The sequence below is a fragment of the Aptenodytes forsteri genome, unplaced genomic scaffold (assembly GCF_000699145.1).
Source record: "Aptenodytes forsteri isolate BGI_AS27 unplaced genomic scaffold, ASM69914v1 Scaffold492, whole genome shotgun sequence".
NCBI classification, from domain to species: Eukaryota; Metazoa; Chordata; class Aves; order Sphenisciformes; family Spheniscidae; genus Aptenodytes; species Aptenodytes forsteri.
Window position 1 is genome coordinate 1,197,482 of NW_008794172.1, and position 16,371 is coordinate 1,213,852.

The 16,371-nt window shown below is 37.5% G+C and overlaps 1 protein-coding gene across 1 annotated transcript in view; it reads right to left on the reverse strand.

Moving 5' to 3' along the window:
• BRCA1 (BRCA1, DNA repair associated) overlaps nt 1-15,732 on the reverse strand; it is a 26,875-nt gene extending 11,143 nt beyond the window's left edge. The window contains exons 1-12 of the mRNA XM_019473014.1: nt 15,665-15,732; nt 15,453-15,552; nt 13,016-13,069; nt 12,609-12,689; nt 12,012-12,100; nt 10,957-11,102; nt 10,157-10,265; nt 9,166-9,211; nt 8,231-8,373; nt 4,351-7,734; nt 3,579-3,664; nt 1,665-1,839 (exon numbers count right to left, since the gene is read on the reverse strand). Coding sequence (XP_019328559.1) covers nt 1,665-1,839; nt 3,579-3,664; nt 4,351-7,734; nt 8,231-8,373; nt 9,166-9,211; nt 10,157-10,265; nt 10,957-11,102; nt 12,012-12,100; nt 12,609-12,689; nt 13,016-13,069; nt 15,453-15,532 — 4,393 coding nt within the window. The 5' untranslated portion in view covers nt 15,533-15,552; nt 15,665-15,732. The remainder of the gene's footprint in view (nt 1-1,664; nt 1,840-3,578; nt 3,665-4,350; nt 7,735-8,230; nt 8,374-9,165; nt 9,212-10,156; nt 10,266-10,956; nt 11,103-12,011; nt 12,101-12,608; nt 12,690-13,015; nt 13,070-15,452; nt 15,553-15,664) is intronic.
• Nucleotides 15,733-16,371: the final 639 nt, after the last annotated feature.

A 16,371-nucleotide genomic window follows, 5' to 3' on the forward strand; every position in this document is an offset into this window, starting at 1 on the left:
AAAAGTCCTTGGCTAGTGTAAGCATTACCTAGCAACAACTAAAACATCGGTGCATTATCAACTTTGTTCTCACCCTAAATCCAAAACACAGCACTGTACCAGCTACTAGGAAGGAAAATAACTCTATCCCTGCCGAAACCAGGACAGGATTAAAGCGAATTTCTTCCACAATAAATGGCCCTACTTTCCTGTCAGGAATCCAAGTATCAAAGCAGCAGCCACTGGAAGGATGCTGTTACCTCAGATTTTTTAATGAATTGAACAAACCACTGCGTACCTTTCAAAGGCTCAGCCTCTTCACTTTTTCTGTTTTAGCTCCCTTTTCTCCATGAAGGAGCTTCCTGATGCAGATGACACTCTGACAACAAAAACTAACTTACTAACACACAAGCAGAAGACCCATTGGTATAGCTGCACCATATTGGCTAACAATTTCATGTTTGTTGTATTTTTTTTTTTTTAAGATAGAGGTTAATCTAAAGGTCTCATACCTCACACTGTACAACACCATCATTCAGGAGATCAAAAGCAATCTACAGATCGTTTTGTGATATTTGGCTAGCACCTACAGCAGTGATGAAAGCCTTTGAATTTAGATAGAAAAGACTCCACAGTGAAAACCATACACAGTAAAGGCATGGTAAGACACTAAGTAACTTTGAATTCCAGGATGTTAAGTTATTGTAGCTGCCCTCAGAAAATAAAGATAACTGACTGAACTAAGACCACAGAATTAGAAATAAATTTTTAGCAGCAAGTAGGATAATAAAGCACTGGTGCCATTTATCTAAGAGTTCAATAAGCATTACATCTTTGGAAATCTTGAAATCAGCATTGGGTGCCTTTCTAGAACACTGAAAAGTTCAAAAATGAACATCTGGACTTACTGTAGGCTTTGTTCAAAGAATGCTCTATGCTCTGTTGCACATAGATTGTCAGAACAGTAATCTCAGTATCTGTCTTGCCTTAAAGAAAAACCTTAAATAAAGCCCTCTCACCATCACTTACATAGCTGGCAGCAACTCACTTTATCCTCAATATACAATAAGCCTTTGGCGATTACTGAAGTATTCTTCACCATTTATTTACTGCCTTGTGCACTTTCCAGCTAGGAACTCTGTGTTCATGCCCTGTTCAGGAGATTTACACACCACTATAGGTATTCTCCTCTTCTTTGCCCATCAGCAGCCTGACCTGTATTGTACTACTTTTGACAGCCAATACATACCTAACCTAATTTCTGTCTTGTTCCTTGATATGCTAAAGGACAATTTCTACCACAACAATAGAGGCCAAGTCCTTTTGGGTGTTCAGCCACTCTCCCAGTCCCTTACCCATTCCAGTGACAGAAAACAAGAGTGTAACTAGAACTGACAGAACAGCAACATGGATTAGTACTGCCAAGCCACAAGGCCTACTCACACCATTTATACAATTACATCATGTAATCTCACACAGATCTGTAACAGGAGTTTTTTAGACTAAGTGTAGTACCTAAGTTATAAATAAAACACATATGTCTCACTGAACAGCTGAATTTAGGTAAAATTCTGCTAACATATCAATTTTAAATTAACACTATAATTTGTGCTAGAGGGGAAAAAAGAACTAGTAATAGTCACACAACTGTAAGAAAGCTGGGAAAGGTTTTCATCGCTATTTACCTCTTTCTTGTCTCATTTGTTCCATTCCAAGTGTTCCTTCACTACTGGAATGTGGCAGTTCCCTATAAATAGGTAAAAATTCACAGTCCTGACTTCCATGCTGCTTTAGCACTGCTTCAAGTACAGCCATTTCTTGCTGAAGTTTTTTTAGGTTATTTTGCATAGCATTCTTCTGCTGCAAAGGATACACAATTGTGCCAACATTAGCAAACTCAGTTTTAAACAGTAAGACTAATTTCTTTAACAAATGCTTGAAAATTAGAAACAGCAAAATTATTTTGAATTAGTTTTTACCATGTGTTCAAAAGGTGACTGTGGTGCTTTTACTGTAACAAATAATGCACACAAGCTAAGTCAAAAGCAAAAAAACCCCAACCAAACAAAAAAAACCCAAAAAACAAAAAACAACCAACTGCACAGTCATTTTGAAGTTCAAATTATTTCAGTTTAGATGGCTCACCACAGTTTAATCAGTTGGGGAAAAAAAAAAACCCACAAACTTCTGCAGAGTTTTCTTTTAAAGTCATTTTGCCCCAACTGCGTTAGTTTGCATTAGCCACTTAATTTAAAATTTAATCATGAACACCAAGTATTGAGCCACTGCACTTTCCACCATTACTGAAAGCCCCAAAGACCGTTTAAAAGGAATGAAATATTTCATCCTACTCTTCCTTACTTTCTCTCTCAAAAATTACAATACCCTCTCTTAAAAACATGCCATATACACCCCCTCATAAGAGCAGCTCAGGGCTTCAAAGGATCCTTTTAAAAACCTAGAACCTTCACCATACAGGATAAAGGAGTTTCCACAGCACTGAATACTACATTTGTAGCTGTAGCACTGGCACCGTGTGGAACTTCCTTGTTACTGAATCACCAAAAAACCCCCAACGAAACAGAAAACCCCCACCACACAACAAACCAAAGAAGTCCCCACCAATCCATACTGCCACTATTCCATTCAACCCAGGCTTATCCTAGAATCTCTATCAATGAAGCTACATCAGGGAGCAATGTCCTGCCAGTTGACCACATTTTGCACTGATGCAGTAAACAGAAAAACCACCCATAAAGCACAAAAATGAAATTCATTCTTCTTTGACATACATTAAAACCCATGAGGCTGTTAATGCTGAAGAGAGAGATTTGGCATAAGACCTACCTTGAAGTTACAGAGGAGAAAAAAAACAAAAAACAAAAAACCACACCACAAAAAACCCCAACACAAAAAAAACCCCCAACAACCAAAAAACAAAAAAAAACCCATCAAACAAAACAAAACCCAAAAACCAAAACACACACACAAAAAACCCCAAAACCCCCAACCGAAAAACCCCCACACCAATCACCCAATACATACAGTCAGGCCATTAAGCAGTAATCAGGAAATTAATAGCAGAGAAAACATACTGTGCTAGACACACCTTTCATTGGACACTGCCTGTTGGGCCTTATATCTATAATATTCTAATATGGAATGATTTGATTTAATCTTTACCCTTAGATGGCAAGTCTCCATGCTTCTAAATATCATAATGTAGCAAATCCAATCCTTATCACCAATCATTATATATTCCTATCAATGAAGCTTTTCAATACAGGAAGCTGAGGTTTCCAGCAGTGGTCAAGTGTGAGATTCATTACCTAACATCTCCCACAATTAAGCACTGTAATCAATACCACATAACAAGTGATGGCCACTAGCATGTAATGTTACCATGGAAGGCAAAGTTGGACAAACAGTAGCATAGAAGCAGTTCTACAATTCTTCATTAATTATGCTCTTGGAACCTAGCGACACAAAGAATTATGATGAAAGCAGTTTTCCACTACACTGACTTCACAGCTTTCATGTACTTGCTTATATCCTAGAATGCAAACTACTTTTAGAATTTAGTGCATAAACTCACTTACCTGTGTAGTAAGGATTTCACCCTGAGAGAACAGTCCACATGAATCTTCTACATTACTTGTTTCACTGTCATATCCAGATGCTTCACCTTGAAGAAGGTGGAAGAAAATCTGAGTTAGTGAAAGGAAAAAAAAAAACAAACCACCAAAAAACCACAAAACACCCAAACAAACGTTATCCATAATCTCTTACCACACAGACCTTTTAGCCAAAGTTCAGACAAATTTTGAAAACACTTAAGTTAGAAGCACAGATCTACTTTAAGTGAACATTTCAAAGAATACCATGTCACACATGTGGCAAAGTAAATAGAACTCAAAGCGTTTCAATAGTGATGAAAGAGTCCTAAATATTTATGAAAGCCATAAAAAGGTCAAAATAAGCACTACAGAATTCTACAGCCAATTTCAACAAACATTTCATCTGGTGAAACAGCTTAGGTAGGCTTTATGAAATTTTGCTGATAGATGCAAGTATCACATTGCAGTAAGAGAGCTCACATTTCACTCAAAAATTAATTCACATCAGACAGACTCAATCCAGCCTCTAGTGCCCAATCTATTCATTTTTGCTCTGAACAAATAATACTAGGAGAACTTAATTTTCAGGAAATAAACCACTGAGGGTTTTTTGTTTGATTGTTTAGGGCTGATACATTCCTTTAAAAGAGCAAGCACCACATAAATACAGAACAAAGTTCCCATGCAAACACCAAAAACCTAGGTGCAATGACATTACAAACACAGCTGCAGAAATAAAAATCTTGGTTTGTACCTAGGTTTGCTCTCATGTTTGGGTCTTCCTGGTACTGATCTTTGAAGTTAGTTTTGCTTATCTTCAGCCCTCCGTTACAACTTTGAAAAGTTTCTTTACTCTCATTCACATTGCTCACTTGTTTGGATGTACAAACTTGTATTAAAGCTTTCTTCAGCTCTTGTGCTCCATCAACTGATGCTTCAGACACATTGGACTGGGAAGAAAATAAGTTGACGGAGCATTCTGACTCCTGGCTTGGTGAAACACACCCATTACTTAGGGCAGCTTCAGGCATTTTCTGCATATTATTGTCATCATGACTTCCATTGTGAGGCAATGTGATGGGACTTACTGAAGAATCTACCAAAGATGTCACTTGTTTATTGATCTGCAAAGGTGTGCTTACTGATTTGCCAAATATTAATGTCTGAAAACATGGTAAATCTTCATCCTCGCTAGATTCTTCATCTGAAGATTGCAGTTTCTGTGCTCTTCTTCGAGTTCTCTGATTACCTCGAGATCTTGGCTTAGAACCAACATTTCTATTGTGTAGTTCTTTTACCAGGGCATTGTCACTTCTTTTTACAAACACCGCAGATCTCTCTTTCCTATCAGTTTCAGAAAAGCTGGTGCTCTCTTCAATATCGTCATCAGAGCACAGTAAGCCATCAGGGGTTTCAGACAAACCTGTAAAATCACTACTCCCTTTAAGAGGTTCTTCTAGAGCCTCTGTAACTAAATACTCAGGCATCCCTGTGCTAGCAGTTCGGGTTGCTTGTTCTTCATTCCCCTTTATGTGTTTTCTTTCTCTTTTGCCACTTTTTTTTCCAGTGACTTCATAGCTGAATTCAGCAGGCCTTTGCTGACAAGTTGCAGAACAAATCATTGATCTGGACTGAAAATGTAGTATTAGTCCTTTGCCATCAACAACTTTGGCCTTTCCTGCTTGATTCCTTTCTGAACTGAAGCGTATTTCATCAACTGTGTTTAAATCAGTTCTTTTGAAAACGTGCTCTTCTATATTACTCTGATCACTTTGGCTTCCATTACTTTCTATTGGATTCTGTCTCAACTTGCTTTCTATCCCTATGTCAGTTGACACTGTCTTTTCATTTCCCTGCTCTCCTTTTTGTGATCTGTTTTTGTCTTCAGTCCTAGCAGTACCCATTCCTATTGGTGTCACATTCTCTTGATTTGCAACCTGTGAAACATCTTCTTGATGTTCCCCTGTGTGCATACATTCAGTGTTGCCAACAAAGCAAGTCACAGGACTAACACAAGCAGATATATAGGCCTTAAGCTTCTCTTTCTCACAACCCCTACTCAAGCTTTCAGCAGTTGTTTTCTCTTCTTGTGAGTTTTCTGTTTTAAAATATTTGCTATGCTTATTTTCTAACTGATCAGCACATGATATCTTTAAAGTTTCAGAAGCAGCATCTTCTACTGCACACGCCTTCATGGGAGTAGGATAAAGGCTAAATGATAGGCGTTTTGAATGCCTAAATATATTTCGCAGATACTGTGTGTCCAAGTCACTATCTTCAGCTTCCTTGGTCAATTCCAAAACATTTTTAGCCATTGGCAACTTTTCGCTTCTGAAGTCCCCTGGAACATTTTGTGTATCATGTCCACTGTCCCGGGGAAAAGTAGTACATGATTCAGTCATCTCTCCAGTGGGGTGGGAAGCCGTTTGCACAACAGTCATTGAAGGAGACTGTAGGAGGAAAGGGCTACCTAGTATTTCACCTTCTTGAGAACCTACATCAGGTGCAATGGAACTACAATTTGAACGCTGACATGAAGATGTAGGATCGAAGAGACTTTTTCCACTTTCTGCAGTGTCAGATAAATTCTTTAGACTAATCTGTGTTTCATTTGTTTTCAAATCACCACTCTTCAGATTAGTGAGTGGCTTGTAACTCAACATACCCTGGGGCTCACACAGGTCTTTGCATTCAGAAGCGTGAACTAACACATTCCTTTGGTCTCCAGAGAAAGACCCTTCATGATCACTGTCATACTTTCTTGCTCCCTTAATTACTACTCCTTTTCCTGTTTCTTTTGTCATTTCTTCAGAAAGTAACTGAAGCCTCCTGCTGCGCCTGACTTGTCTTTGCTCAGAATCAACTTTCCTTGGTTCTTCACTGCTTGGACAGCTATCAATCTGTGGCTCAGCTGGATCAGGGGAAACAGAGTTTCTATCCACTACTAACTGTTGGGCACACATGGTTCTAGTAGAATGCCTGCATCTTTTTGCTGCAGAACTTCTTTTTTTAGTGCTTTTCTGATCACAGTTATTCAGTTCTAGCTCCCCATCGCAGTACTTGCCAGTCACCTTTTCAGTAGCTTTTTTCCATATGGATCCTCCTCCTTCCTCAAGTTCTGCTAGTGTATTATCCTCTCTATTCTCAGAGAGGTGACTCTCAGTAACAGCAGAACTTTCATCACGTCTTTTCTTTTCAGCATCTCCAAGGCACCAGTTAGCACTTTGAGGGCACCCATCCACCTCTTCTGTATCTTTTTTCTTGATGAAATCCTCAGGTTGCAGGACACGGGCAGTCTTCCTTTTTCGCTTTAGTCTGTCTTTGCTGGAATTATTCAAGCACTTATCAGCAGCCACATCTTCCTCTTTTGTAGTAGGTAAAATCTCTTTCAAGATAGTAGGGGGATTTGACTTCCTCTCTCTCTTGTATGTTTTCCCAAATATTTTGTCTTTGATGCTATCTGCTGTTTGTTTTGACCATCTCTTGTTTCCTTCAACCACTGCAATTTCCATGGAATCTACCATAGGGTCAGTCTTTTCTGAAATACAGGAATCTTTATCTGATAAACATGTATCTCCTTCACCTGAATCATCAGCTGGTCCAGCAGAATCATCCTGGGAAGAACTGGAAGACAGAATCTCGTTGCTTTTTGAAAACCATTCATTGACTTTCTGAATGCTTCGCTTCAGTCTCTTCCTCGAGACTTGATTCAGGGTAGCACAGTGAAGTGTCTCTGGCTGAAGTAGCTTCTCTAGAGGAAGTTCTTTTTCATGGAAAGAATCATTCTCAGGTTCATACATTTCCACAGTTTCCACACTTTGTACAACATCATCTATTTCCTTGCTTTTATCCAGCCTGCTCTCTGAGCTATCTTTTAAGTCAAACTCTTTGCTTTTACTATTGCACCGAGTTTGCTCCGCATCCATTTCTTCTGTGTTCTTAAAGATAGATGTGTCCCCATTCCTTAAGGCACTGGCATTACCTATTCTGTCACACTGCTCTGTGAGTACGTCTACAGCAAGAACATTTAAAGGAGAACTCTGGTATTCAGTCATATTCACTTGGCCAGGTTTGGTACATTCAGTGATGCTCCGAATGCTTTTCTTGCTCGAGCCTTCCTTCGAGAAATCACTTTCACCTGAAGATTTATAGGTATTATAAATTATTAAGCCCTATTTTACACACACAAGAACAATGACAAGCTTAATGGCTACTTTGTTTTAAAAGAACTGTTCTTATTTCCCCCCCAAAACAGAATATTACACTGCATAAATCTCCCTCTAGAGAAAGATCAAATTACATGACGTATGTTCATCCAACTTCTTACATGAATTACCAGACAGTGCTCTCAACTTGTATTATAAGGGATAATATGGCTTATGTAGAATAGAGTAAGTTTTGCACTTTGATCAAGTTACTTTTTTCCCTTCTGTTCCTGTGCACAGAATATCCACATTTTAAGTATCTAGTCTACAGGTACAGTCTCGTATTATACTGTCACTAGCTGTAGGCATCAACAAAACTACAACATACAAGACTGCAAGTATATCTATTTAATCATGCGAAATCAAAATGTTAACTTGTGGTCTTTCTTTCAAGCTTAATCATTTTTGTCACCAAAATAACAAACACACCTATGACATTTGGTAGAATTATTTCTTTAGCACCCAGCTCGTCAGGCTGTGTATTGCAAGAATATTCATTCCCCTTCTCAGCACTCTTAAGTTCTTCTAGCTTTTCTTGAGATGAAACCTGAAGCGCTTCTTTGTCTTCTAACCTGTTGGGAAAGAAAATCTACTTTCAGTACTGAGAAAACTACAATAGACTTAATAGAAGATGATACTTAATTTTCCCTTTTTGCTCTCTGAAATAGTTTTTGGAGAAGCCAGGCTTCATGATTGACACTTGCCACAACTAGATCCCTTCAGAGTTTCAGACTATGTCTTTTAAATTCAGGAATGTGGGAGGGGATCTTTTACATTTACTTTCTAAAGCATAGTATATGCTTCTCTCTTGAAGATCTAATGTCTGTGTAAGCAACAAAACATTTAGAAAAGAGCTTTAAAGCATATTACATGAGAAACTGATGGGAGTCAGCTACCCATTTTACTTTCTAGCATAGTATATGCTTTTCTCTTGAAGATCTAATGTCTGTGTAAGACAAAACATTTAGAAAAGAGCTTTAAAGCATATTACATGAGAAACTGATGGGAGTCAGCTACCCATTCTACCCTGATGCCCTCGAAGTTGAAAATCACTTGTCAGCTTGAAGAATTCTATCAGTCCTATGCTAAGAACTAAAACATAGGAATGAGAATACTGAACTATTGTCTTTAGAAAATATGAATTCCTTAATCACCTTTACTTACCCAGAAAAGAGCTTTAAAGCATATTACATGAGAAACTGATGGGAGTCAGCTACCCATTCTACCCTGATGCCCTCGAAGTTGAAAATCACTTGTCAGCTTGAAGAATTCTATCAGTCCTATGCTAAGAACTAAAACATAGGAATGAGAATACTGAACTATTGTCTTTAGAAAATATGAATTCCTTAATCACCTTTACTTACCCAGCATTGCTTGCCTGTTTAAAAAGCTCTTCAGATGAATCAGAGCCTAAAAACAAATCGGCTGTTACTCTGGTTGAAATGATTCAGAGAAAGATGACTTGCCAGACTCAGTGTTTATTATCACAGAAGCATGCATGCTTAGTTCTTTCTAGAGGTAGATGCTTTCAACTTTTATCAGATGAAATCAAGTTCAATTGTACAGGATTTTGCCTAATTGTAATTATTTCTATGTATTAATATCTACACGGCTCCTGCATAAACTTATGTTTAAATACAGTGACTGGTAACAGAGATCTACTAAAAGTTAATTAGCTAAGAGTTAGTTTCTAATTTCTAAATTTATACATGAAACAGCTGCTAGTATTTAGAATTTTGAACTGGAAGTCAGAGCAATATATTTGAATTCCGTCTCAGATCCCTTGATTGATCTTGGCAGAAGCAGTAAGGATAAGAGAGAGGCAATGAACGCTCTCTATTAAAAGGAGCAATTCTTTCCTTGAAGGAACAGGGAGAAAATAAACTATGCACAGCATCTATCTTGTTTCTCACAGCAGTCAGCACCAGATAAAAAGGAAGTTTTGAAAAGCTAGGATAGAAAGAAATGAAATATTCTTTTCTCAGCTAGATTTCATTGTTATCTCCGGTTATTAACTAGAGCCTCAAGCACTGGTGACAAGGCTTAATATTCTTTAGAAAACAGTAGTTATCATTAGTTATAACAACTGCAACTTTTTTCACATCTGTAAGCATCTTCTCTTCTTTGGATCTTGTACACTGAGCCTTAAAGGTTTACTACAGCAGCATTATTTCCTGCAATATAATAAATTATGTAAAAACCCTTTTGATTTACCAACTTTGATTTGTCCCTTTGTTCTCATTTTGGGTGTTAAGGAGAAATTAGTGTTTATAAGACTTTAAACTTCATCACCTTTTATTACTTTCCAAGCATTATATATAAGCTCAACCAGTGTGGATCTACAACAGATCTTACCGAACTCTATATAAATCCCTTTTTCAGAGTCACATTTCTGGGTTTTGTTTCTTAGAGGACACCTTTTGACCCTGGTATCTGTAAGCTGTGTATCCACATTAGCTTCCTGCTGACAGAAGAATAGAAAGGGATAGTTATTTATAACAGTAGGCTATTTTCAAAAAATTAGTAGTAATTATTTAAACTACAGCAGGGGGGGCTGATACATATGAACTAAGTATTTAAATTGGCAGCCTCTATGCAAAAATCCAATACATGTAATTTATCATACTGATATCAGTAATTGAATGTGTTAATAGAAACAATTATCATGCATTTAACAGCTCAAATCATTAACAATTTTATCTTACTTAACATTCTATTCAGCATCGAGCAGATGAGACAAGAAACAATGTACCATGAACAAACTCATACACACAGCAATCACCCTAAGTTGGGTAATGTCTTAAGAATTCTTAAGACATATTCATGGTCTTGCCTCTAAAAAAGTAAAAAGCCTACCAAGAGTTAGACAGCCTCATTAAACAAGCAGTACAAAAAAAGCTTTCAACCCTAGTTTCAGTAACAGAATATATTATGGCAATATTATCTTTAAGTTCAGGTCATTTATGCAAACTTTTTAAAGTAGGTTAGGAAGACAATATTTAGATGTCCTTGTTTGGAATAATATTCAAGTCAAACAGCAATCTGAAAGCAAACCAAAAACTCCTATTCCATTCATTTATGTATATGCATGTATACACACTCCAAATAAAACACTAAATAATCCACAAAAATAAATTGGGGGAAAAAAATAATACCAAGTTGCAGTTTTCTTGTCCATTTTCTTTAGCACTTTTTTTCCTGTTTCTGAAGCCCTTACTTTGGATGACAGAACTTTCTTTACACAGGAACTCAGCAGCAGTGGCTTCTGTGGATGTTTTAGGAAAGTGATGACTGTTTAAAACTGAAAAATGTCAATAGGAAAAAAAGCAAAAATATTTTCTTACACTGAGCATGACAACAGGTATTATATATTAATAAAATAGCCTTGCATAGACCCTATGCAACTAGCACATATACAGCTAAAATACAATTATCAGAGAGAAATCTGATTGAATTATTAGTCTGATTGTTCTTTATGAGTACTCTTCAAGTATTAAGTAAAATCTTGATCTTGCCAACTAATTTTCCCAACCAATTTTGCTTATATGGATAATCTAGCAAGAACAGGATCTATTAGTGATTTTAGAATTACTGAACAAGTTGAAAAGAATTTGAAAAGAAAGTCTAGTTTTTATAGCACAATATACTAAGAAAAAAAAAAACCAAACCAAAACCCACAAACCACCACCACCAACATCATCTTGTTTCCCAAAATATAAAACAGCATGCGTCTGACTTGCCAATACTCTTTACAAGGCACTGAATACTAGAAAGGATAAATTTGGATTCCAAAAGGATATATCTGAATGGGACAAGTTAACATACACTTTTACAGCTCTTGCTAATTCAGGCTCTAAGACTGTCTAAGAAATTAAATCTGCAAGGTTGGGCATAATCAAGAGCAGGACTGTGCCACACAGTTATAGATTAAAGATTATTTGATACACATTCAGCCATATTTCAGGAATTGAAAATAAGATTGGTTGGAGTCATCAAACGCACAGTAAAAACCCTTAAGACTATTCAAGAGGTTATTGTAGGAAAACCTTGGGAACTTAATGGAACTTATGCTTCCACATCCAAGAAAAAACTTTTGATAATTCTTTCCATATTGAGTACTGCACAGTAAATGAGATACCCTGCAAATAATTATGATACAAATGTCAAAATCTAATTAAAAAAAGGGGTGGTATATATTCACAACACTTACACTTTACCCCAGTGTCAAGCTCAAATGCATGGATAGTTTCCAACAATCCTTCAATTAGTTGCTTAAATCTGGAATTTTCTTTCAGACTTCTGAAATAACATCACCACATGAGTTGTTTTAAGACAAATGTGTGGGTAAACTATTAATAGTTCTCCTAGAATTTAGGCTGAACAAAAAAAGGAGTAACTCTGCATAGTGGAGGATGAGATAATGAGAAATTGTTGCCAAGGAAGAACATCACAATTCCCCAAAACAACCATTACTACGGGAATTAAAACTATCACAAAGTGAAAATTTCTATTTTTCCTCATGTAGGTTTAGGACAGAGAAACTAGTTGTAATGATTGAACAATAATACAGTCTATACTTGATAGCACAAACATTTGCTAAGAATGGTGTCTTCACCTGCAATCACTTGAAAAAAGTTTATATTGAGGTAAGGCACTAAAGAATTACTCCTTTAGAAACTGACAGTTTACTTAATAACCACCTTTCCTTTTTTCCTTGTCTTCTGCTAAGACATTTTTAAGACAATGATTAACTTTTCTTCAGAGTTCAAACTTCTCATCCTCAAGCCCACTTGCAAAGATGCATTACCTCTTGGTAACTTCAGTCTTGCAGAGAGGACACTGTATCACACCTTTTTTCTTTTTGCTGAGGAGTTTGAACATGCAGAACCTAGAAAAAAAGAATAATCACAAGGGTAACAAAAGGGAGAATTTTATTTTCTTTAAAACTGAGCCTAGGCGTGCATCACTTAGTAGAAATCCTTCATTATCAAGTTGAATGCCTGTATTCTTGTTTTGGTGTCATGATGAATTAATCAATCCCCTTTGACACGTCTGTGAAACTGCAGTTATTTCTTATTCAGAATTGATTTTTCCCCTAAAATAGCTACACATTAAATTATCAAAACACAGTATACACCATCAGCACTAAAGAAGTATACATGCAGAATAAGAACAGATTGACTAAGCATCACAATTGCAAGTTTTCAAACTTACCTGCAGAATATGTGATCACATTTTGTTGAAACTGGCTCTTCTACCACATCCAAGCTACAAAAAGAAAAATGAAGGAAAACAACAACACAGAAGTTATATATAAAATAGAAGCAACAAAATAAGATTCAGAAATACAGTGGCTTTTCTGAACTTTAAAAAAAAAAAAAAAAAAAAAAAAATCTTGGTCCAGAAGAAAAATAGGACACATTTGACAATTTTTCATTTGAGAACCAGGTACAGTAACAAATACTGTCATTATGTGAAATATACATATCTACTAGCTCTTCACAATCTTTGTCTGCCTCTGGCAAGAAGAGAGCATTTTCTGGAAATGCCAGTTCAGCAGGGCAGGAAACTTGGTGTTAGAACACCAATGTCTTCTTTTTCCAGAAGAAAAATAGGACACATTTGACAATTTTTCATTTGAGAACCAGGTACAGTAACAAATACTGTCATTATGTGAAATATACATATCTACTAGCTCTTCACAATCTTTGTCTGCCTCTGGCAAGAAGAGAGCATTTTCTGGAAATGCCAGTTCAGCAGGGCAGGAAACTTGGTGTTAGAACACCAATGTCTTCTTTTTCAATGCTGACCTCCTGTGACAAGAGTAAAGGACAGTGTAGTTCTGTTGGGTTCAGAAGCCCACTGGACTCTTACTATGTTTGTATAAACCAAATGCACAAATGCGTCAACACAAATAAATATTTAAGTTATTCCTTTTCCCCCCTGGTTTTCTATTCTAAACCCATTCCGTCTAGCACAGTGTGAAAATTAACATTTAACTTGATATTAGGGCTTTCAGAAAAGCTCTAACCAATTAATTTGTTCAACTCACCTTAAAATATAATCTACCTTGAACACATACTAAAAACAAATAAACAAACAATAATTTTAAAAAATACTGCTCTAATTTAGGCATATACCAGTTACATAAGAAAGGTTTCATGAGTTTCATAGACTGTGTATCAACATAAGGAAGCCTCTCTGTGATTGTGTTCTGTCTACAACCTAGCAGTATGTAAAATAGATTATATAGAGTACCCCCAACCCCTGCCACAACAACATAACTTGGCCGAAACCGGCCAAAACAAACGCTATTATTGCAGAACAGTCTAACTTGTGCCTATAGTATAGTATAAAACAAATATAACGCTATTATTGCAGAACAGTCTAACTTGTGCCTATAGTAAAATATACACCAAGAGCCAAAAGCAGCCTCAGCATTACTTTTACATGCATTATTCATTCCCCAATCTCATTCATTCATATTTTTGGATGTTTTAATATTTTAATTTGCCATAATAGAAAAGAAAGATTATACCTTTATGCCTTGATGTCACATATGGAAATAAAGCGAGACAGGCCCAACCTCACCATATTCACAGCCTTCTGCCCAGTTAATAATTACCAACAAAACTGCGAGGTGCATTAAAACCCTGGTTTTGAACTGCCATTCACAACTTGTCTTGCTATTTAAGCTAAACAGTACACACTTCCGTGATCTTTATTGCACAAATGCAAAAAAAGTGGACATTGAAAATCTCCATTCCATGTTGAAGTCGGCTTCCTCCCATCAATCAGCAGTACCAGACTGTGTAAAGTCACTTTCTGAGATACTTCGTTATTCCATCAAATTCCACATGCAATAAAGAACAGCAGATGTAGGAAACAGTTTCTAGTCTAGCTCTTGTAACATTGTTTGTTAAGTCAACGAATAACCAAGCCAACCATCCAATGGCTATACCTCAGCAAAAAGCATGTTGCCTCTTCAGAAAAGTTTGGATGCAAGTTTTTTTTTCTGCATAGTGCTGCAGACTTTCTATGCTTTCTGCTCTGTGCCTTTGTAATAGATGTTATTACCAACACAGAATTTATTTTGGTTTTCCAATGGCAGTAAAGTAAAATCTTTCCAAATGGATTTAAAATGTAAGGATTTAAAAACATTTGCCACCATAGACAAAAAATATTTCAGCAGTTTGGTTCAATGGAAGCAAGAGTCTTTCAAAAGCTTACCAGACATTCCAGGTATCTAGGCTTTAATTAGAATCTATGCTATTTCAGCATTTGTTTGCATTAAAGAACTACAGACCTCTCTTACCTTTTAGAGACAAAGGACAAAGATCCATACAAACAATACTCTAATCCAATCAGTTACATTTTTTTCCTCACTGGATAGAGGACTACTGACACATTTAGGTTGTAATAGAAAAGCAAAATTTACTAGAACATAAGAGCAAAATACAGGTTCTGCCTTACACTTTCTCACTTGAGCCTTACAAAACATCAATATACTTAGCCTTGAAATACAATTCTTCTTGCTTTCTGATAACCCATAGAACCGACAAAGCATTTGAAAAGAAAGGAAAAAAAAGAGAGAGAAAAACAAAAGGCTCATTTACTATACTAATATAGAGTTCACATTATTCTGGCATACCATATTGGGCACTCCAAGTTCTTCTGCATAGCTGAAAGCACATTTTGTACATCTCTGATAGCAATCACTGAGAAGTCCATCCTTCACATCCAAAAATACTCTACAGAAAAAAAAAAAAGTAATCAGCTTTGTTTCTGATCTGTTGCATCCCGTGACCATGTTTTTTCCTATATGGCTTTTCTGTAACATGCTGAACAGTATCGAATACTTACCTGCTATTTCTTGAGAAGAGGCTTTACAGCGCTGGTGGAGTTCTTACTCTGAATGTTTACAGTTAAAACCTGTCAAGTCTCTTGTAGTCAAAGGGGCAAACTGAAAGGGTTTACAGAAGTAGCATTCAGCAGAAACTCGGCAAAGGCACACACAAGCATAACACAGCAAAAAAAAGGAGCTTTCTAGGTGGAAAAGCATGTAAAGGAGACAGCAGACACGCTTACACAAAGGACCCTGGGAACTGCCTACACCAACCGGCACAGGTAAGACCCTACAGCAAGTATCACAAATCCTGAAAACAAAGAGAAACCACTTAGACCTTTACGCGGCTGCAGCTCGGGAGCAGGGACGGGCCCTGCAGCAGGCCGAAGCGGAGCCGTCCAGCACCCAGCTCGCCGCGCTCCGGCCGCCGGGCCCCGGCCGTCCCGCCGCTGCAGGGACAGCCCGGCGCTGCTGGGAAAAAAAACGGAGACAGAAGCAAAACCGAGTCGCGGCCGCCCGGCCCAGAGCCGCTCGCTCACCCACCCTCAGGAGCCGCCCTACAGCATCGCATTTCGCGCCCTTTCCACCACCCCGGAACGCAGCGCACCCGAGCGGCCAATCCTGCACTCAGGCCACAGCACGTGGGTCGAGAAGCGTCCTCTTATTAGCTCCTTCCTGTCGCGTGTCACTCCCGCCCCTGCCACGGCGGGGCGGGGCAGGGGAG